At 37.3% G+C, this 22,891-nt stretch overlaps 1 protein-coding gene across 1 annotated transcript; it reads right to left on the bottom strand.

The window, feature by feature from the left end:
• Nucleotides 1–1,332: 1,332 nt before the first annotated feature.
• Nucleotides 1,333–15,920, bottom strand: LOC132117493 (protein YIPF5). Its single transcript, XM_059526815.1, has 6 exons — nt 15,774–15,920; nt 14,997–15,116; nt 13,823–13,998; nt 3,320–3,465; nt 3,014–3,195; nt 1,333–2,085 (listed from the first exon to the last, which is right to left on the bottom strand). The coding sequence occupies exons 2-6, from the start codon at nt 15,104–15,106 to the stop codon at nt 1,923–1,925; spliced, it is 777 nt and encodes a 258-aa protein (XP_059382798.1). The 5' UTR covers nt 15,107–15,116; nt 15,774–15,920; the 3' UTR covers nt 1,333–1,922.
• Between the last annotated feature and the right edge of the window lie 6,971 nt (nt 15,921–22,891).

The raw sequence follows: 22,891 nt of genomic DNA, 5'->3' as shown, positions 1-22,891 counted from the left end.
ATGCAGAGCACCAAGAGAATGGGTCACCATACTTGGCAAATGTCACGACTTTCGATTTCAAAATCGGTGATTGACAGACGTCAAGATCCCTGATTTCTCTTATGAATGCTGCACAGATAATGCTATCATTTTGCACATATCTTGATTAAGAGACTGGATCACGTCAATGCTGAATGTGAATGACTAAAGGCTCGTCTGTTTTTCTGCATCTCACTTAATGTGGATATTCACAGAGGTGGGGCGGTTTATAAATCTGGACTGCTAACTGAAAGTTGTGTATCACTATTGTGCCCCGCAGAAAAAAAATAAAAATCTGTTGATTTGGATAAAACAAATAAAACTAAAAACATTCATAAATGTCACTGCAGTATCTGCCTTTGAGATATATTGTATTTTTTCCCCCTCGAACTAGATGGGCTTACCTTGTGTAACCTCGGCTGGCGAATGGCGATAGAATCGATTTAAGCTGTGAAACCCTGCCAAAACACAGAAGAACGACTCAACACTGCCACCTGCTGTCTAACAGATGGACTGAGCTGGTTTTTCAAGAGATCACCTTGTGGGTGTTTTCAAACTGATGGGGGTTTCGAAATCATGCAATCTAAATGATCCCCCTTAACCAACCCCACCCCTAAACCCTAACGTCACTATGACGTCAACCAATCAGGTATCATGGTGTAAAAACACCCTGATCTGGTAACTCCCATTACTTTCCTGCAGAGACCTATGCTTGTTTCAAGAGGAAACGATTCGTTCCACTGGCAGGAAGACGTCTGTGACATCAGCTGGAATTTCCTTCCAGCTATTTGGACTTGGTGTAAATAGCATCTATTTTCTCTTAGTGTAAATAGACTCTATCGCGCAATATCCATATTTATACAAGGTCTTACATAAAGGATGATGAGGAGTGTACATCAACATATCAATTTTGAAACAAAACTTGCATTTTTATTTAATTCAAACAGTCTGTGAAACAAAAAGTGTAAGACCCTACCAGTTGGTCACAGTTTTTCCACAAGACAGCATTGATATAAACTTTTGCACTCTTCTGGATATACAAAACAGTTACATTGTATATAAATATGCCCATCTATCTGAGAGGACAGTCATGGCTCCTTAAATGAACAAAAAGCCCATACATACAGTCCACAGGTCAGAAAGATTTATTCTGTAGTTGTAGTAATTCTTATTAAGTATGTATAACTTTTAATCGCTTTTTCATTAACATTAGATGTTATACAGGTTTGAAACTAAATGAGATTGAGTGAAAAAAAGCATTTTTCCTTTTGTCTAAAATACTCTAAAGCGGCTTGCAAAAGATGCACAAAAGTGTGAGTTTTGTATCATTTCATTTAATTCACCTAGTACATGATGGGAATAGTGTGAACATGTAGGCACTCTTACTGACCCCAAGTGTTTGAATGAATACGGACCGAACAAATCAACAGCAATTCAGGAATGTACAGAAAAACAGTTCCAAGAAAAAACTTTGCAAAGAACGTTCTGGTGCTTCTGATGCTTGCTTGGAACACAAAAGCTTTAAATATGTTGTGTAGGAGAGGTGTACTTTTTGCAATGATTACACATTCTTCTCTTCAATAAACGCACTTCATTTTCTGGCTCTGCTAAAGATTACTATTTCGGAAAGAACAATAGAATGCGGTGAACGCATTAAACAACAAGAACGAGTTTTAACCTGCATTATGCAAGCAAAAACATTTCTCAGAGTAGATGGGCAGGTAAAAAAAACGATTGCAGGATAAATTAATGGCACATTCTCTCAGAACATGATAAACACTGGAAACACTCAGCAAGAGGGTGTGTGGTGTGGTGGCTGTTACAAAAGCAGTTCTCAAATAAAAGGATGCGAGTGCGTGTTGCGTATTGTTGTGTCATTTTGTCCATTAAAAGAGGTTGAGAGTTCAAAAAACAGAGATGAGGGCGAAGACTCCGTACAGCAGGGCGCAGGGATACGCCACCAGCAGCTGTTGTCCATCCATGGCCAGAGCAGAGATGAAGATCTTAGAGGCCGAAAAACTGCACCAACCAATGATGGCAGCTGTTAAAATGATACCCAACATGCCCCTGAAAGACACAGGAAAACACTGGTTTAGCAAGGTGTATTTTATCAACTAGCTCAAGCTTTAAAATGATGGAACTGCAATATATATTCATATATATTATAGGATTAATAACTCATATTAAATAGATGTTATGCATTAAAACACACCACTAGTCAAAAGTATGGAATTAAGACTTTCAATGTTTCTGAAAGTAGTACTCAAGGCTGCATTTAAGCAAAAATACAATAAAACAGTAATATTGTGAAATATTAGTTATTACACAAATCATTCTAAAATGCTGAAAACAGTTTTTGCTTCTTAATATTTTTTAAATGAAGCCATTCGGTAAAATACATAAGTATGCTGTATGAGTAAAAAAAAACCTTTTATTCAGCAAAGAAACAACCATTGATAATAATAACAATAATAAAAAGAAGAACATTGATGATAATCAATATTACGGATTCAACATCAACAATAAGAAATATTATTAATAATTGTGCACCAATATTAATCTATGATAGATGAGCACCAAAACAATATACTGGAGTGATTTCTAATTGCTGCTGAAAATTCAGCTTTGCCATCACAGTAACTGTTAAATAATCACAGAACTGTTCCTTTCTTTGGCAATAAAATCTTACAATATTACTGTTTTTGCTGTATTTGTGATTAAATAAATGCAGCCTTGGTGGGCATAAGATACTTCTTTCAAAACCATTAAAAAAAAAAACAGAATTATTCCAAACTTGTGATTAGTAGTGTAGTTGTAAATTAGTTATACTGTCATATTTTTACATATAAAAATCAATATTTAAAAACAACAACCAAAAACTAGATTTTACACATTCTATCTGAATTTGATGTTATGGTGATCTTTAACAGAAAGATTAGTAAATTAAATATTAAATGTATTAATTAAAACAATTAGGTTGTAACTGTTGACTAACTGCAAGGAAAAGAGGACCCCGAAACTGGACAGGATGATCATGGGCAGCAGGCAGTAACCGAGGACACTAGCCACACAGCCGAACGAGACCCCCGTCATGCTCATGAGGTTGAGCAGGCAGTACATGCCGAGGCACCCGATGGCACTGATACCATACACGTAACCGAACTGGATCTTCCCCGTCTAAAAACGAGAAAGAAAAACATCTGTTTAACCCATTTAACTGTCCATGTTCTATCATTTACCATTCATCTAGAATTTAAAATCAATGGAAAAGTTGATCTGTGACAAAACAGACATGTCTTACCAAGAGTAGTGTTGCCCCAAAGGCCAAACAGAACACCATGGGACCAGCCAGGTCTGTTTCATTCATTATACTGCCATCTGCTGCCTTCAGCGGGTGCAGCACAGTCAGAGTCTTCTGCCAGATGTGGTCAAAATTGATCCCCAGCTCTGGAAATGGAAAATACATTGTCACTTTTTCTGAAGAATAAGAATCAGAATCAGAATCAGAATCAGAATGAGCTTTATTGCCAGGTATGTTCACACATACGAGGAATTTGTTTTCGTGACAGAGCTCCGCAGTGCGACAGAACAAAAAACACAATAAGGAATAAAAAATACAAAAAAATACAAATAGGTGGGTAAGGATTGACAATATACAAATTGACAATGTATGGCAGGTATATTAGAATAAGTAGTGGATGCCCTGCACAACTAAGCACGGTGCAGGACTTCCCAAATGGGGTTCATGTGTTGATTAACAGTCAGGGGCGGGCTGGTCATCGGGAGCACCGGGACATTTCCCGTTGGCCTGACGGTCATTCTGGTCTGCCGGCTGCCACTGTGCAGTCGATCAGGCTGACGAGCAATGGGCTGGTATGCAACTGCGAATTAATTGACGGTTTTATGAATCTACGAATCAGGCGATCGCGGAGTGAAAATGACATCACCACATGATCAAACGTCAGCAAAGCACTGCCTACTTGGCCTAGTTGGCTACATCCAGAGGCAGGCTTTATCTTAGAAAATCGCGCAGAAAAACGGAGCCATAAACACAAAGGAGGAGCAGAGAGGGAAAGGAGAAAAGCCCTGGCCACAGACGCAACAAGTTGCTGCAAAATCTCAGCCATGTTCGCCAGTAAGGGAGAAGGTCGGTCAGAATTACATTTATATTTCTAGGGATGGGACGGTTTACTGAAAAAACCGAACCGTTCAGTTCACCACACATGGTTCGGCACGCGCTGAGACCGCTGTTCAACTTAAATCTGACAAAGCATCTGTAATATGGTTTAAATAAATAACACGTAAAACAAACAGGGTTCTGCTAATATATGTTTCTGTTGAAGGAAGCGCATTCTGGATTCCCAGACATTAAAACAGCGATAAAAATAAATAAAGTAAAACCTGGGCAAATCATTCACTCTTGTTCAATACAAATATGAACACTGTATCAGTGCATTCTCTTAAAGTGACAATCTTTATATTAATCGAACAGCAACAACAAAGAAATCACTCACTGCTCTTGATTAAAAAGCTTTTTTAACTTTAATAAAGAATAATCTTTAATTTATAGTCCAAAATGCAATGCTGTTTTACATTTGATTATTTAATTTCTGTACCTAAAAACTAACGCAAGACCTACCTAAAAAAAACCCCTGAAAGTCAGTTTATTTTATTTGTATCTTTACTCTATTGTATTTATTTGTGCTGTTGCTTGTAGTTAGAATATTCTTAATAATATGATAATATATATATTTTTTGAAAGTATAGTTTTTCCATAAACATAGCATATACAATGGTACCAAGACCGTGACTCTAAAACTGTGAAACAAACCGAACCGTGAAAAAGTTGAACTGTTCCACCCTAATATTTATATAATCATTTGGCAGACGGACGCTTTCATTCAAAGAAATAGACTAAAATATATATAGATATATATAGATATAGATATCTATATATAGAGATATATACATTACAAATGTATATAATGATAGATGTTTTAAAAGAGCATCTTAATGAAAAACTAGCACACTGTTTTACATATGGGGATACAGTATTTTCTTAGTTCCAAAATTGACCAGCAATTGATTTTTCATTTCTAGCCTACAATATGTAGCCTAGTGTACAATGCTTATTTATTTTGAAGGTTACGAAGGAAGCAACAGTAGCACTAGTGCACACGAACCTTCAGCTAAAGTTTAAGCTATTAGCAAACTAAACATGTTGGCTAAACTCTTAGAAAAACATGTGCTTTTATGATTTATAAGGTCATCAGTAGTAGGACTGTGATCATTGGGACATACAATTGATGGCTGCATAATTAATATAGATTATTGAAAGTGCTTATTTCATATTGCAGAGAAACTCAATGTGCAGAGTGAGAGAGAGGGGGATTCAGGGAAAGATGATAAAGACAGTGAATGCCTTGATACTTCATTTGATTATTTTGCTCGTCCACAGTCGACAGTTTAATACAGTTTTAAGTATAACCCAATTCAAACAACTGAAAGAGCCAAAGAGTTTAGCAGTCTGGTGGACACATGAATTGGGTGGTGGTGACTGCAGCAACAGAGGTGGCCTGGGCTGGAGTCAAATTCCCGGCCTGATTTACTGTCCCAGTCCGCCACTGTTAACAGCTTATCATTAAAATCACACATTAAATGGAAAATTAAAATAAATTGAGCTTCAATCGCAAATAAATCTCAAACTGCAATAGGGCTTATGGTTATTATCCAAATCGCCAAAGGTTGATTTAATGTGGTACGTTGCACATGTCGGAGTGAAGCGTGGCTCGGTGTTCATTTACACTGGTTTCCTGTTTCAGTGTCTCACTGTGGTTTGAAGGAAATGTCGCTCCATGCAAACTCATCTCTGCATGCCTCTTATAACTTGAATTTGTGAACATGATATGTGCTGGATCACTTTGTTACATTTCCTACATTTAATTTTGTGGAGATCTGTTTTCAGCATTTTATCAGATTTGTAGATAGTTTTTTAGGTTTGAAGGTCTTCCTTCAGTTCTGCACCAAAATAAAAGCTGACGGCTTAACGTGAAAAAAAAAAAAAAAAAAAACGGTTAAAGGGTTAGTTCATCCAAACATGAAAATTCGGTCATTAATAACTCCCTCATGTCATTCCAAACCTGTAAGACCTTCGTTCATCTTCGAAACACAAATTAAGATATTTTTGATCAAATCTGAGAGCTCTCTCTCCGTTCATAGACAGCAACACAACGGCAATGTTCCCAGACCCAGAAAAGTAGCGGGGACATCAGTGACATCAATGGTTCAACCGTAATTTTACGAAGCTACAAGAATACTTTTTGTGTGCAAAGAAAAGAAAAATAATAATTTATTCAACAATCCTTCTCCACTGAACGTACACAACACTGGCCAAAAATATCTTAATTTGTGTTCCGAAGAGGAACAGAGGTCTTACGGGTTTGGAATGACATGAGGGGGAGTAATTGACAATTTAAATTTTTTAGGGTGAACTATGCCTTTAAACATTGAAGAGTGAATGAATGAATGAAGGATGCATTTATACGGTACTTTGTGTATTTCTGTACACCCAAAGTGCTTTACAATTATATGAGGGGATCTCAACTACCATCAGTGTGCAGCATCCACCTGGATGATGTGACGGCAGCCAAAGAACAATGTTACCAGTGTGCTCAACACATACCAGCTACAGATGGAGAGGAGAGAGGAAAAAAAGTGTTAGAGCCAATTCAGTGGACATGGATTATCAGGAGGCCATGATTGATAAGAGCCAGTGGAAGGAATTTGGCCAGAACACCGGGGTTACACCTCTACTCTTTATGAGAAGTGCCATGGGATTTTTAATGACCAGAGAGAGTCAGGACCTCGGTTTAACAATTCAACCGAAGGATGGTGGTTTTTTCAATAGTGTGTCCCTGTCACTTTAATGGGGCATTAGGACCCACACAGACCACAGAGTTTCCACTCACTCATCTATTCAAGCCAGTCAGATAACACTGCACTGTTCTCACTCCAAACAATTACAAGTCCTGACCTGAATACATTTGCTTAGTCATCTGCATTGGTTTAATGTTGGAATACAGATCCAGAAAAAAAAAAGTACAGTATTTTAAAGTGCATTAAGCCAAGTAAGCAGTATTATATTATTAATATTACTACTAGAGCCTGACCGATATACCGTTTTGCCAATTTTATCAGCTGATATGAGCCGGTCACTGACATATCGGTATCAGACTATATGCCGCAGATATATATATATGTTTTTACATAACATATAATGCAGATACAATTCTTGAAATGGTGCAATTACTTAAGTTTGTCCAACAGAGCACGCTCCATTGTGCTCCTACTGGCGACATAAATGAAATGCTTTAAAGGTCAAGTTTATGGGAATACCATTGAAACCATGGAAGCCCCTGTGTTTTGGGAGTTAAATTTACGGTCCAGTGCCGACCGATTCCAGCGGGCTACCGACACGTGGACGGTGGCGTACGAGGGTGCTCCTCAAGCTGAAGGGATCCCCGAATTTGGTGGAGATCCGCAAGCGCTTTCGGGAGATAGTGACACCAGTCAACACTTTCACTTCAGTAAGGAGGTCTCTCTCTTGTTCAGGCTGCAGTATTCAACTATTGTCTTATTCGACTGCAAGTGCCCTGCGAAGTGGACTTTACATGAAATTCCGCCATAATACCAGTGCCAAGAGAATGTACACGTTACATTCAAAGGGCATTAAAGTGCGCTGGATGTAAATTTGTATTGTATTTATATTGTGAAGATAAATCCGTAAATCCATTAATAAAGGTTCCGAAGTAAAAAACTCCAATGGAATAAAGTTGAATGGAATTGAATTGAATTAAAGTTAAATAAACTTCAACTTTACGGTTCAGTGCATTGATGTCAGACTCATTTCGGATAATAAAGTTTGTTAAATTGTTAAATGCCCTGCCTCAATCAATTACATATCTATGTCACGTCATTTTAAGTGTTTGATCACCAAATTTGACTGATCATTGCAAGAAATGTGTTGGTGTATATATTCTGTTTATGTATATACTGTATTCTATATATAGTTCCAGTCAAATGTTTGGACACACAAATGGGAAAGTGTCCAAACTTTTGACTGGTACTGTACAATAATATACTGTAGCTACACAAAGAATATTGGCAGATATATCGATATCAGCCTTTTTTACTCCCTAATATTGATATCGTCATCAGAGCCCCAAAAATGCTACACCTCTGAAAATGCTATATAAACACCACTTTATATCTCTGTTATGGGAATATATAACTCAATACTGGATACAGAATTTAGAATTATAGAAGCATCACATTATTCAAGATGGAATGAGAAACCTCAATAAGCAGCTGGCATATATGTAAATGGTAAATTTTGTGACAAACATGCAAGAAGAAATTGTGAATGATCACAATTTGTGTATAATCTTGGTTTGTCCTGATTTACGGATTCAGATAGAAATACAAAGAAAAAAAACTTCTAAATCTTTTGAAAGTGGGATATTTTAACTCCACAAACAGCACTGAATTCAGTTCTTATCCTAAAAGTCCTAAAACAAAACAGAACTGCAAGAAGCTACAATGAGCTACAACTGAGTTTTGTGCGCTCGTCTTGACAATAAAAAATATTTCACAATCCTTTCACAAATTTTCAGTGATTCATTAATGGACAAGAAGCAATTTGCAAATGCATACATCAATGAACAAAATAATGCCAGCCAGAGCGGTGTGTGATGCTTGCAAAACTCATTTTATTTATTTGCAAATTTAATAAATATTTTAAACTCCAAACATATATCTGTGACTCATTCTATGTATTTGTGAATTTGTTACATTTTTGTGAATTGTGCATGGTAATCAGTTTATCTGAAACAAATCGTCTCACATCTAATAAAAATATATAAAAGTTTTTGTTTTATGCTTTTCCCCCTACGTGCTTCACTAAATTCTTTTATGATAATAAGTGATGTTAATAGTGATAACAGTGTGAGCACCACTTATAAGGCAGAAGATTGGAATAATAGGGAAGAATTGAAGTTGAAGTCTAATGCACAGCATGATAAATGCTCGTTCGATACTGGATGACAACAGCGGCCAGCAGTAATCAGTTAAGTGGCTTTCTCTGTGTCTCTCTGACTGATGACTGCTGGTCCATTTTAAGCACAGCTCTAAAGAACTAGGGCAAGACGGTTTCACAAGGACTACTTAACTTTAGTATGCAAGGACACAGATGTGGTTTGTAGTGAACACAGCCCCGAGTGTCACTTTTAATATTTAAAGCAATGAGTCATTCTCAAAGTTTTGGCTTTGGGATTTAAGAGACAATGCATTATTGATTTCTCTGTAAACACAAATAAATTCACCCCTGGGAATCACAACAGTCTGACTAAGAGAAGGAAATCTCCGAAAATGATTGTATATATTATTTATAGGGCTGTCAAAATTAACGCACACTCATTTTAACAGCACTAATTTTATTAATGCGTGATTAACAGTGCGCATTTTCTGTTTGACCTGTTGCTTAGCCCATGGGTGGAGAAATGTAGATGCTAACAGTCTTGAAAACCGAGCGATGTAGTCACTAGATTCAATGACTTTTCAAAAAAGTGCCTTGAAACAATACATAACACAGTCTCAGCCTCAGACGTCATGCCCACGGACCGTTGGCTAAACGTCTGATGCATATGGAACAAAAAAGTGGAAACACTTCAGGAGTGTTGAAGTCGTCATCAGATTTCCGGGAAACGTGTGTCGCGTTCTTTAACATTCCGCCTAGAAACAAAGATGCCGTGGTGCCAAACCCCCTCAAGAAAGAAGAAAGCCGTAGTGTTTACAACTGTGACAACGAGCGCTTATCAGGATCAACTAAACACTGGAGTTTCAAAAGTATGTGAAATATTTAAAGTTTACGGCATAGAATCTTTAAAATACATCAGCGTTTTACACTGGATTGTTATTGTGGTGACATTTCCACGCCCTGAAACGAAACTAAATGCGATTGGTTGTTTGACATGTCAGTCAAACGGTCTCATGGGTGGGACTTAACCAATGAAAGCTGCCATAACTACGCGAGACTACATAACACATAATTGGACAAACCCAATAGTTCCTAAGACTCGCCAGTACTGCCACATGAGGTTTTGTGTCTGCTCTGTTCCGCAAGCGGCTGAGAGGGGTAGAGCTTTTAGTTAAACCAGATATTATGTTGCCTTAATGGGTCGCGTTTCAGTCACTTTTTCATATAATTTCGGTTGTCTGACAAAAAATAACAGTAACATAAGAATGAAAATAAAAACTTTGAGAATTTGGCTGCATCAAATTACAGTATGTGGGCACAGAGAAGCAAACAAATGTAATAATAAATATTAAATGTGCATTTTGCATGTTCCGAAGTGAGCTGCCCTGTCCTGCAAATAGTGCAACAGACTTGTGTAAGTTAATTGCTCAGTGCAAAGAAAGAGAAGTAATGGGAAACTGGTATTTATGTTTTTTTTTTTTTTTCATGTGTCTAATAGACATGAACAAGAAAAACAACTATGACCTTTGAAACATGTCTAGTCTTCATGCATTAACTATGGTTTCACTAATAATAAACATACATATGCATAAAGCATCCATATTTGTCCATGCCCATGTTGATTAGAGTTTTCAAATATTAATTTAAAGGTACATTTAGAACAGATAAAAATGTGCGATTAAAATGCAATTAAATCACAATTAAATGTTTTAAACTGATTGACAGCGCTAATTTGTAAAGAAAAAAAAAAAAGTTATAACATTTTAATAAATGTTTTTTAAAAAGTGCATGGACGGATCGGGATCATTTATAATAAAACACATTTAGAATTTTTTTATTTCATTTTGTATATTTTCTGAAAAAATAAAAATAAATCCATTTCATGCCAAATTAATATTTGACAATATTATTGACTTAATTGCACAGACACTATTGGATGAGAGCTGAACTGAGCTGGATGAGCTACTTCACAGATTATTAAACTAAACGGAATCAACTGTTCACTGTTTGCTTTAAGCAGAATTTAATTTGAATTAAATTAGGTATAAAATCTCTTTATTTTAACGTTTGCAATGTCCATTTTATAGTCTTTAAACAGCAGCTTGGCCCCTTAAATATTTAAAAACCAGCTAATTTCAGGAAGCTGACGTCACATCTGATCGTCACGTAGGTAACCTGCAGTGTAAGAAAAGCTCAAAACGTTCGGTTTGATGTTTGATCGGTTGTTCGATTTTAGTAGAAAGTAAATGCCTTATATTTCCCTGTTTACGCTCAACTTCATCTGCCAGTGAATTCAATGTTCTTAACAGATCTCCATTCACCATGTTTACAAACATAACACGCTTCCACCAATCTCCGCCTAGAAGCAATGATTGATGGAGGGTGGGCGTGGTCAGCTCATAATGCATTTTCAATGCCACACTGAAATTTGCTACAAACATCCCACGGCGTAATGATGAAAATGCAATCTAAAATGTCCTAATTGTTACTCTAAATGCATTTAGGCCAAATAGCATTTAAATTATCATTTTGCTACAATTTGTGCTTGGGCATGTTGCACATATCAAATCAATTTGGGTTATACATTGTCATTTTAATTTTGCAACTTATAAAGCGTTAAAATTAGTATGCAATTTACATATTAAAGACTACAGAAATGGCAAATGTAAATTATAATTTCATTTTAATTTTGCACCAATCCTTGCTCATATGGGCAATGAAAAAAAAAATACAGAAATACATTGCCATTTGAATATTGCATAGCCATTTAGCATATTGCATTTTAAATAGAATTTTGCTACGTATATGCTTCCATATCTCTGGGTCCTGACGATTAAAATTGAACTTGATGATCCTCAACATTTTGACACACAATTGTCCCTGCATTTCTTTTGTTTGGCACTCTCTCTGTGTTAAACCAAGCTCTCGAGCTTAAAATGTGTAGATTTGTTGGTGAATGCTGTTAATGTTACCTGCAAACTCCATCCAACAGGCTTTGAAGTGAACGCAGTGCATAGAGCGCAGTAGGGCTGTTTATCAGCAAGAAGTCTGATATGCATCACGTGACAGGGGTTGCGATACGATATATTGAAATACATTGCGATACTGTAAGCAAGGCGATATATTGGGATATTTCTTATTTTAGGAATAGGATATATTTTTAGAAAAACTGTCATTAAGAACACTCCACCATATGCAAACCTAAACAAAATAATAAATAAATACAAATTGTCTTTCAACCATTCTATCCATAAACTGTATGTCTTTTCGTCTGGGGGATCAACATTCACCACATGATCACTATCACCAACACTAGGTGGTTTACTAAAGAAATCTGTCAGTGTTGTTTTTTCATTTTCTCTCTTCTTCAGCCCTTTGCATTTCCCGCAGTAGATAGCTCCCTGTCACCTGACAGCAGAAAGCAGTGACTGAGTGATTGACACCTAATATTAACCAATCTAAAGTCTGCATTAAATTTAAGAATGTAAAGATAAGGTTCTGTAGCTTTTTTTTTTAAAGAATGGCAGACAGGTCACCGTATCAGCACACAGAAGGCACATAACTGTGAACGTTTTTAGACAAATTAAAACAGGTCGTACTACAACAATTATACGCACTCGCACAAAAGCTCCCAAATATATTTTGAGGTCAAACAGATTCAATTATGTCAGGATATGTGACCAGAATGGTCACAATTTTTAGCATTGAATTTTACTTCCGAATGAATCGCATTTGTCTCTGGAATCGATTCCAAGCTTAGTTTTGAACAGCAGATAGCACTACTTGCTTTCGAAAAAAAAACTTGCTTGCGTCCAGATCCTTACACACACACCACTTGAACTTAAAATAATCATTCATAAAGTTTGAAAAGGTTGAAGTGAATTAGTGCTGCGTCGACGCCATCGATTACGTCGACTACAGTCACGAACCACCGAGCTACCGATCTACACCGAATCAGCTCCAGATCTCTGGATTCAAGACAGGACTCTCGGCGGAACATCGTGCAGCTGCTGAATCAAGGAAATGTGACCGTGTTAACTTGTGACCTGTGTTTACCCATTATGAAAATAAACCATAGCACATTACATTTTATGGTTTGTGATGCTAAAGAACATTCCATGACGTTGAAGACAACTATAAATTTGTGGCTACTGTGGTTTAATTATAAACGCTATCAATAACTCATATTTGCCATAGTAAAATAATTTCCTTTGCTTCTTTATTTTTGTATACTGTAAAAACTTCAACCACATTTAAGTATTTTTTGAAAAAAAAAAAAATGAATAAAGGTTGAAATATTATATTAGAAGTTGTGCTTATATTTTTTTTGTAAAGTTATCCAAAGGATTTATTAGCTGGTCAAAAAAAGAACACTAGATTAATAATTTATTTTAATAAAAATAATCGTTAGAGTAGTCGACTAATCGGAAAAATAATCGTTAGATTAGTCGACAGAAAAAATAATCGTTAGTTGCAGCTCTAAAGCGAATTACAAGAGCGTTCACAGTGGGCTGCGTTAACATAATTCTCACGTAATAAAAGCCGAGGTGGAAATACATTTAACCACTTGGCCGAATGCCCAAGCACTCTTCTTCGTGAGCATTTGAGTGTGTAGTTAAAAACTAGCCTACAGCGCCATCTGCTGTTAAAAACTAAGCTCAGAATCCATTCCAGAGATCTGTTTAACCCTACTTTGACACAATCTGTATTGTATAAAGCACTATATGAATAAAGGTGACTCGATGCCTTCAAGCTTAGTCTCTCTCTTACCCTCCAGCAACGGGGGCTCATCCTCAAAGCTGCTACTGTACATGGACTGCGTGGAGGCCGGCGTAAAGGCTGGGGTGGGCTGGAAGATCTGCCCTGTGTACGGCTGCTGGGGCGGTATCATTCCCGGAGGCGCCGAGTAGCCCATTGGCTGCGAGTAGTCATACTGTCCATACGGTCTATCAGATGCAACAATAGATATAGAGTCTTTTTAGATGACAGACATGATTACAAAATCTAAGACACAAATAAGTCTTGTCAATTTACTGAAAAATATGAAATGAGAACTAGGGCTGTGCAAAAAATCGAATGCAATTTTCAAGCGCATCTCGTCAGTAAAGGCGCTCCTGTGATTAGAAGTACATCAACAGCACGTGCGTTCAGATCAGGGTTGCCAGGTTTTCAAAACAAATCCTGCCCACTTGCTTTTCAAAAATAGTCCAAAACTAGCCGTCGCGTTTCCAGGTGGTTCCCCGATAAAAATTTAGTCCCGGGGTTAAAATACAATTTTTTTGGCAGGGTTGCCTTGATAAAATTGGTATTGGGGTTGATTCAACCCCCGGACATGAAAAACAACCGCAGACTTGGGCTAGTTTTGAGAAGTAATTGGGCAGGTTTTGTTTTGAAAACCTGGCAATCCTGATCTGAACGCATGTGCTGGAGATATACTACTAATCACAGGAGTGCCTTTACTAACAAGATGCGCATGAAAACCGCATTTGATTTTTTGCACAGCCCTAATGTGAACATTACTTTGTGAATAAAGTAAATTTGCATACATTATATGCTATGCTGATTACCATCTAGAACGCTGTATAATATATTATCAGCCAAAAATATATTTAAAGATGGATATACAGAACATCCTTAGACTACACTCATGCAGAAAGCAATATGTACTGTACTTTATAGCAAATCATGGCTGGCTGAGTGATTGTTTATATAGTCACAAAATGTATCTATATTGTTGCACAGCTCTGTATAAAGAAGGACAAGTATTTCCAGCTTATATACTTATGAATGCATGAAGATAATAAGCTATTATAAACTTTAACATCATGGTTTGCCTGTAAAGAAGCTCTGAAACAATATGCATTGTGAAAAATGCTATACATAGAAAACTGTCTTAGTGCCATTTATTAATAACATTAGATGTTTGTGCAAGGCTCAGGCCTACTTGCTGTACGAGTCATCTGTGTTGCTGTAGCCACGTCCTCCTTGGTTCTGATCATCCACACTGTAACTAGACTGATAAAAGTCTGTGTTGAAGTTGTCAAACCCTGACATTGCAAACAGCCTGGAATACATTCAGCAGAGAAATCAGTCAGCTGTGGACATTTAATATTACTAAAACTGACTCATATAACAGTATGAAAGCCAAGTGACCAATTAGTCACAAAGCCAGCTATGTTATTTAAAACCACACATTCAAATTATGTGCATATAGGATCCAAAGTGTACCATGGTAAAGAGACCATGAAAATGAATACCATGACACTGAAGGCTTACAGGTACAAAAAGGGACCTGCTATGGCACTGCATCAATGTAAAATAATACTGCCATATTAAAACCAAGATATTACAACAGTCAGTGTATGTACAAAGAAACATGATATATTTTTAAAATGAAAATAAAGTCCTAAAATTAACAACAGTGCTTTTTTTGAAAGAAGAACACTAGCGTTATATATTAAAGATAAAGTTGTATGTTAGCTAAAAGCAACGCCGCACTAATTTTGTCTTTGCCATATTTGCAGAAGTCACACATGTTTGAAGTGGTTTTAGCAGTAATGTTTGTTTTGTGTTCAGTTAGCACAGCTTCACTAAAGCACTGCAACGACGCACTCCGTCACTGTCAGCATCATTAAAGCACTGCCGTTCAAACATCTTCAAATACACGACACGGTTTAAATATGAACATCTAATGAAGTCGATTCAGAAGATTTACTCACACCGTTATTCGCCCAGGACTCCGCCAACGCCGCTAGCTACGTGTCAAGAAACAGCAGCAGAACTTCCGGGTCATGGTGACGATGACGTCACTACGCTAGTTCAGGCTGCAGAAAACTGAGGTACGTCCTCTACGGGAGGATGCGCTCACTACATACAGTTTATTATATTCTCAACCATTTTGTCCAACACCACACCACAGTATATAAACTAGGGTCTTTCTGCTGTAATTTCTTCTTAAAATAGTTAAGCATCGTTTATTGTGCAGCCTAATTCCAGAAATTTCAAGAACTATGTTCCTGTGATTCTATTCTAAGTTGGTGTTAGAGTTTGATTGTTTTAATAGGCTAGGCCTATATTAAAAATAATAGTACAAAATCGTATAATTATAAAACAATACGGAAAACAATTGTGGGGGGAAATAACGTGTTCATTTGTTCTCAAGCCAGATCTATTCAAAATGCTTTTCGTGAATGCATTTAATAGTATTGCTAATATAATAATTAGAATGAGTAATTCCTCAATTCCTAAGTCAAGTAAAGTCACCTTTATTTATATAGCGCTTTAAACAAAATACATTGCGTCAAAGCAACTTAACAACATTCATTAGGAAAACAGTGTGTCAATAATGCAAAATGATAGTTAAAGGCAGTTCATCATTGAATTCAGTGATGTCATCTCTGTTCAGTTAAATAGTGTCTGTGCATTTATTTTTTATCAAGTCAATTATATCGCTGTAGATGAAGTGACCCCAACTAAGCAAGCCAGAGGCGAAAGCGGCAAGGAACCGAAACTCCATCGGTGACAGAATGGAGAAAAAAACCTTGGGAGAAACCAGGCTCAGTTGGGGGGCCAGTTCTCCTCTGACCAGACGAAACAAGTAGTTCAATTCCAGGCTGCAGAAAAGTCAGATTGTGCAGAAGAATCATCTGTTTCCTGTGGTCTTGTCCTGGTGCTCCTCTGAGACAAGGTCTTTACAGGGGATCTGTATCTGGGGCTCTAGTTGTCCTGGTCTCCGCTGTCTTTCAGGGCAGTAGTGGTCCTTTCTAGGTGCTGATCCACCATCTGGTCTGGATACGTACTGGATCCGGGTGACTGCAGTGACCCTCTGATCTGGATACAGACTGGATCTGGGGGCTACGGTGACCTCGGAATAAGAGAGAAACAGACAAATATTAGCGTAGATGCCATTCTTCTAATGATGTAGCAAGTACATAGGGTGCTATGGGAAGTGTTCCCAGTTCCGGTTTACCTAATTAATGCAGCCTAAAAATCCTTTAACGGATTTGGATATTAAAAGCATATTAGTATGTTATGTGTAAGCCAGGTTAAAGACATGGGTCTTTAATCTAGATTTAAACTGCAAGAGTGTGTCTGCCTCCCGAACAATGTTAGGTAGGTTATTCCAGAGTTTAGGCGCCAAATAGGAAAAGGATCTGCCGCCCGCAGTTGATTTTGATATTCTAGGTATTATCAAATTGCCTGAGTTTTGAGAACGTAGCGGATGTAGAGGATTATAATGTAAAAGGAGCTCATTCAAATACTGAGGTGCTAAACCATTCAGGGCTTTATAAGTAATAAGCAATATTTTAAAATCTATACGATGTTTGATAGGGAGCCAGTGCAGTGTTGACAGGACCGGGCTAATATGGTCATACTTCCTGTTTCTAGTAACTCTTGCTGCTGCATTTTGGACTAGCTGTAGTTTGTTTACTAAGCGTGCAGAACAACCACCCAATAAAGCATTACAATAATCTATCCTTGAGGTCATAAATGCATGGATTAACATTTCTGCATTTGACATTGAGAGCATAGGCCGTAATTTAGATATATTTTTGAGATGGAAAAATGCAGTTTTACAAATGCTAGAAACGTGGCTTTCTAAGGAAAGATTGCGATCAAATAGCACACCTAGGTTCCTAACTGATGACGAAGAATTGACAGAGCAACCATCAATGTTTTTTCAGAATTTAGCAAATTTTATAAAAATTTAGCATTTTTATATCGACTATGCAATCCATTAGTTTTTCAAATTGGTGTGTTTCACCGGGCCGCGAAGAGATATAGAGCTGAGTATCATCAGCATAACAGTGAAAGCTAACACCATGTTTCCTGATGATATCTCCCAAGGGTAACATATAATGCGTGAAGAGTAGCGGCCCTAGTACTGAGCCTTGAGGTACTCCATACTGCTCTTTTGATCGATAGGATACATCTTCATTCACTGCTACGACCTGATGGCGGTCATATAAGTACGATTTAAACCATGCTAATGCACTTCCACTGATGCCAACAAAGTGTTCAAGTCTATGCAAAAGAATGTTGTTGTCAATTGTGTCAAACGCAGCACTAAGATCCAATAAAACTAATAGAGATACACCCAGGATCAGATGATAAGAGCAGATCATTTGTAACTCTAAGGAGAGCAGTCTCAGTACTATTATACGGTCTAAATCCTGACTGGAAATCCTCACATATACCATTTTTCTCTAAGAAGGAATATAATTGTGAGGATACCACCTTTTCTAGTATCTTGGACAGAAAAGGGAGATTCGAGATTGGTCTATAATTAACTAGTTCTTTGGGGTCAAGTTGTGGTTTTTTGATGAGAGGATTAATAACAGCCAGTTTGAAGGTTTTGGGGACATATCCTAATGACAATGAGGAATTTATAATAGTCAGAAGAGGATCTATGACTTCTGGAAGCACCTCTTTTAGGAGCTTGGATGGTATAGGGTCTAACATACATGTTGTTGGTTTAGATGATTTAACAAGTTTATACAATTCTTCCTCTCCTATAGTAGAGAATGAGTGGAACTGTTCCTCAGTGGGTCTATAGTGCACTGTCTGATGCGATACTGTAGCTGACGGCTGAATGGTGGCAATTTTATCTCTAATAGTATCGATTTTAGAAGTAAAGTAGTTCATAGTCATTACTGCTGTGGTGTTGGGAAATGTCAACACTTGTTGAGGCTTTATTTTAATCGTTAATTTAGCCACTGTATTGAATAAATACCTGCGGTTATGTTTGTTTTCTTCTAAAAGAGAAGAAAAGTAATCGGATCTAGCAGTTTTTAATGCTTTTCTGTAGGATAGGTTACTTTCCCGCCAAGCAATACGAAATACCTCTAGTTTTGTTTTCCTCCAGCTGCGCTCCATTTTTCGGGCTGCTCTCTTTAGGGTGCGAGTATGCTCATTATACCATGGTGTCAAACTGTTTTCCTTAACCTTTCTTAAGCGTAAAGGAGCAACTGTATTTAAAGTGCTAGAAAAGAGAGAGTCCATAGTTTTTGTTCTTCATCAAGTTGTTCTGAGGTTTTGGATATGCTAAGGAATTTGGATACATCAGGAAGATAACTTAAAAAGCAGTCTTTTGTGGTAGAAGTGATGGTTCTACCATACTTGTAACAAGAAGTAGAATTTACAATTTTGGCTATATGAAGTTTGCACAAAACTAAATAATGATCTGAGATATCATCACTTGGCTGCATAATTTCAACACTATCAACATCAATTCCATGTGTCAGTATTAAATCTAGAGTATGATTTCGACAATGAGTAGGTCCTGAAACGTGTTGTCTAACCCCAATAGAGTTCAGAATGTCTATAAATGCTGATCCCACTGCATCTTTTTCATTATCAACCATTTCATTTTAAAATCACCAACTATTAAAACTTTATCTGCAGCCAGAACTAACTCGGATGTAAAATCACCAAACTCTTAAAAAAAAGTCTGTATGGTGCCCTGGTGGCCTGTATAGAGTAGCCAGTACTAACATAACAGGGGATTTATCATTATCATTTGTTTCATAATGTTATATGAAGCACCATTACTTCAAACGAGTTATACTTGAAGCCTGCCCTCTGAGAAATCCTGAAAACGTTGTTATAAATTGAAGCAACACCTCCCCCTGCCTTTTAGACGCGGCTCATGTTTATAGAAGTAATCTTGGGGGTTGGACTCCCATAATGTAATCATCAGGTTTTAGCCAGGTTTCTGTCAAACAGAGCACATCTGTATTATGATCAGTGATCATATTATTTACAAAACGTGTTTTCGTAGAAAGAGATCTGATATTCAATAAGCCAAGCTTTATCATTTGTTTATCCATATTGCATCTGTTTTTTATTTGTTGAACCTCAATTAAATTGTTAATCCTAACTTGGTTTGGACGTTTTTTGTATTTTCTAGTTCGGGGAACAGACAGTCTCTATAGTGTGATATCTAGGTGAAAGAGTCTCTATGTGCTGAGAATTAGCTGACCTCTGTGACATGAGGCAGCTAGCAGATGGTCGGTTTAGCCAGTCTGTCTGCTTCCTGACCTGGGCCCCAGTTAGTCAAGTATAAACATTAAGACTATTTGCCATATTTCTAGAGAGAAGAGTGGCGCCAACCCAGGAGGGATGAAGACCATCTCTTTTAAACAGGTCAGGTCTGCCCCAAAAGCTCGTCCAATTGTCTATGAAACCTATGTTATTCTGTGGGCACCACTTAGACATCCAGCCATTGAGTGATGACAATCTGCTATGCATCTCGTCACCACAGTAAGCAGGGTAAAGCAGGCGAAGTCGAACATCATTAGCGCCGGCATGAATAACAATCTTACTGTATTTACGTTTAGCATTAGCCAGCACTTTTATTTGCCAAGATGTCAGGCGCTCTGGCTCCTGGTAAACATTTGACTATGGTGGCTGGTGTCTCTATATTCACGTTCCGTACAATAGAATCACCAATAACTAGAGCACCTTCATCAGGTTTCTCAGTGGGTGCATCACTGAGTGGGGAGAACCTGTTTAATGTTTTGATCGGAACAGAAGAGCGGTGTTTTGACCCACGACTACGCTGCCTCACCGTCACCCAGTTGCCCTGCTGCAGGGGCTCTGTTGCCGGAACCGGACAATGTACAGAAATCCCTGAGCTAGACGCATCCAAAGCTGTATCTAGAGCCCTAACATTCTTACTGTCCTCAATTAAAGTTTGGATGCGTGTCTCTAATTCTGAAATCTTCTCTGTCAGCCTAACTATTTCCCTGCATTTATCACATGTGAATCCCACATCTGTGACAGAGATAGATAAAATGTGCATGTGGCAAGAGGTGCAAATAACAATAGCAGGAGAAGCCATTACTCACCGTGCTTGATGAAATATTCTTACTGCGGTTGTTTGATGAACTTGTGAAAAACTGGAGCAAGAGAAAGGAGAGGCGAAAAGAAAACAGCGATAGGTACTGCACTCACGGGTATAAAATAAAAGTGAATGATCAAAATTAATCCGATAAGATGGATCGCTACATAGAGCTACGATTAGCAACAGAAGGCCAACAGGAAGTAGAGAAAACACTGTCCCACAGCGACACCCGCAGTCAATGTGTCAAGCCAATATAGTTCAATATAGCAGGTTATGTGACATACCCGGGTATGTTTGAGGATAAGCAAATGGATAATCTCAGTTTTTGGTTCCAAAATCATAGGTTACTTTCAGGGTATGTAAGTAGCCATAGTAACTTGCTCTCTGAAGATAACCTCTGCTCTGGAGCAGGTTATGTTCCACTGTCAGTTCACTTCAGCATTATCAGCTCACATATGATCTACTGACGAGTCTTCAGTGGGCATGATAGAGTAGTGCACATCATTGTATAATATTACAATAAGTAACATAGCCTAATATATTTGTATGATATGTTAATGATGAAGTGCTAATATAAGTAATAAATGAGATAATATATTATTCCAATATGGTTATTATTTAGTTTATTGGCATATATAACACTGTTCTGTATAAATTATAAAGCACTATGAAAAGGTAATGTTTAATTTATTATATTTTATATATTTATTTATTACATTTTATATTATCATCTCACACATGGATTGGCATTTTCTATAATGTCTAAATTCAAAATCAAAATACATATCTGATATGTCTTCATATAAAATTTGCATCAAACAAACAATAGTAATATTCTCAAGGATTGAAGATTAAACAGAGAAAAAATATATAAATATTTCACAACCATCATTTAGGTGGCGATATGCACTAAGCATGAAACGACCACAGAATAAAAGAAGAAGACAGAAACAGCATGGCACGCTTTTTCTTGGCGTCCGTTTCCATAGTGAGTCGTCGATTTATCGATCTGTTGAGAATGTCTCGAGTCTTAACCAGGAACATACTCTGAGTTGAATGAATTTACGCCCGGATGCTTTTTTGGAACCACATAGCCTACCTCGAGTAAGCAAGTTTTGGGGCTCAACCAAAAGTTCAGGGTTTAGCTGATGGTAAGTTAACTGTGCTTTCTGGAATACACCCCAGAAACCTAGACAAGAGAAACAAGAAACAAAATCCAAGCACCACGTTGCACTGATTAATAGACTACCTCCAGAATGTATATTTTTTTCTTTAAGGACTGATATCACGACTTTGCTCTGTATATTTTCACCTAATAGAAATATTAATATTATAGCACTACTATTAATAGTAGTAATTTTAATAATAATAAACATGAATTAAAACATGCAATGTACTGACACTAATATATATTAACTAATACTGGTTCATGATTTTTTTTTTTTTTTTACATTTGACTGTACAGGTAGTGATCCTTAACTTTATGAATATACAGATCCGATTCCAAAAAAGTTGGGACACTGTACAAATGGTGAATAAAAACAGAATGCAGTGATGTGGAAGTTTCAAATTTCAATATTTTATTCAGAATACAACATAGATGACATATCAAATGTTTAAGAAATTTAGGAATAGGAATGTTGTCCCATTCTTGTCTAATACAGGCTTCTAGTTGCTCAACTGTCTTAGGTCTTCTTTGTGGCTTTCTCTTTATGATGCACCAAATGTTTTCTATGGGTGAAAGGTCTGGACTGCAGGCGGGCCATTTCAGTACCCGGATCCTTCTTCTACGCAGCCATGATGTTGTAATTGATGCAGTATGTGGTCTGGCATTGTCATGTTGGAAAATGCAAGGTCTTCCCTGAAAGAGACAACGTCTGGATGGGAGCATATGTTGTTCTAGAACTTGGATATACCTTTCAGCATTGATGGTGTCTTTCCAGATGTGTAAGCTGCCCATGCCACACGCACTCATGCGACCACATACCATCAGA

This window comes from Carassius carassius, chromosome 36 (genome assembly GCF_963082965.1).
Source record: "Carassius carassius chromosome 36, fCarCar2.1, whole genome shotgun sequence".
In the NCBI taxonomy this organism is placed as follows: domain Eukaryota; kingdom Metazoa; phylum Chordata; class Actinopteri; order Cypriniformes; family Cyprinidae; genus Carassius; species Carassius carassius.
Note: the sequence above shows the minus strand (reverse complement) of the source record. Positions and strands in the feature narration are given on the sequence as shown.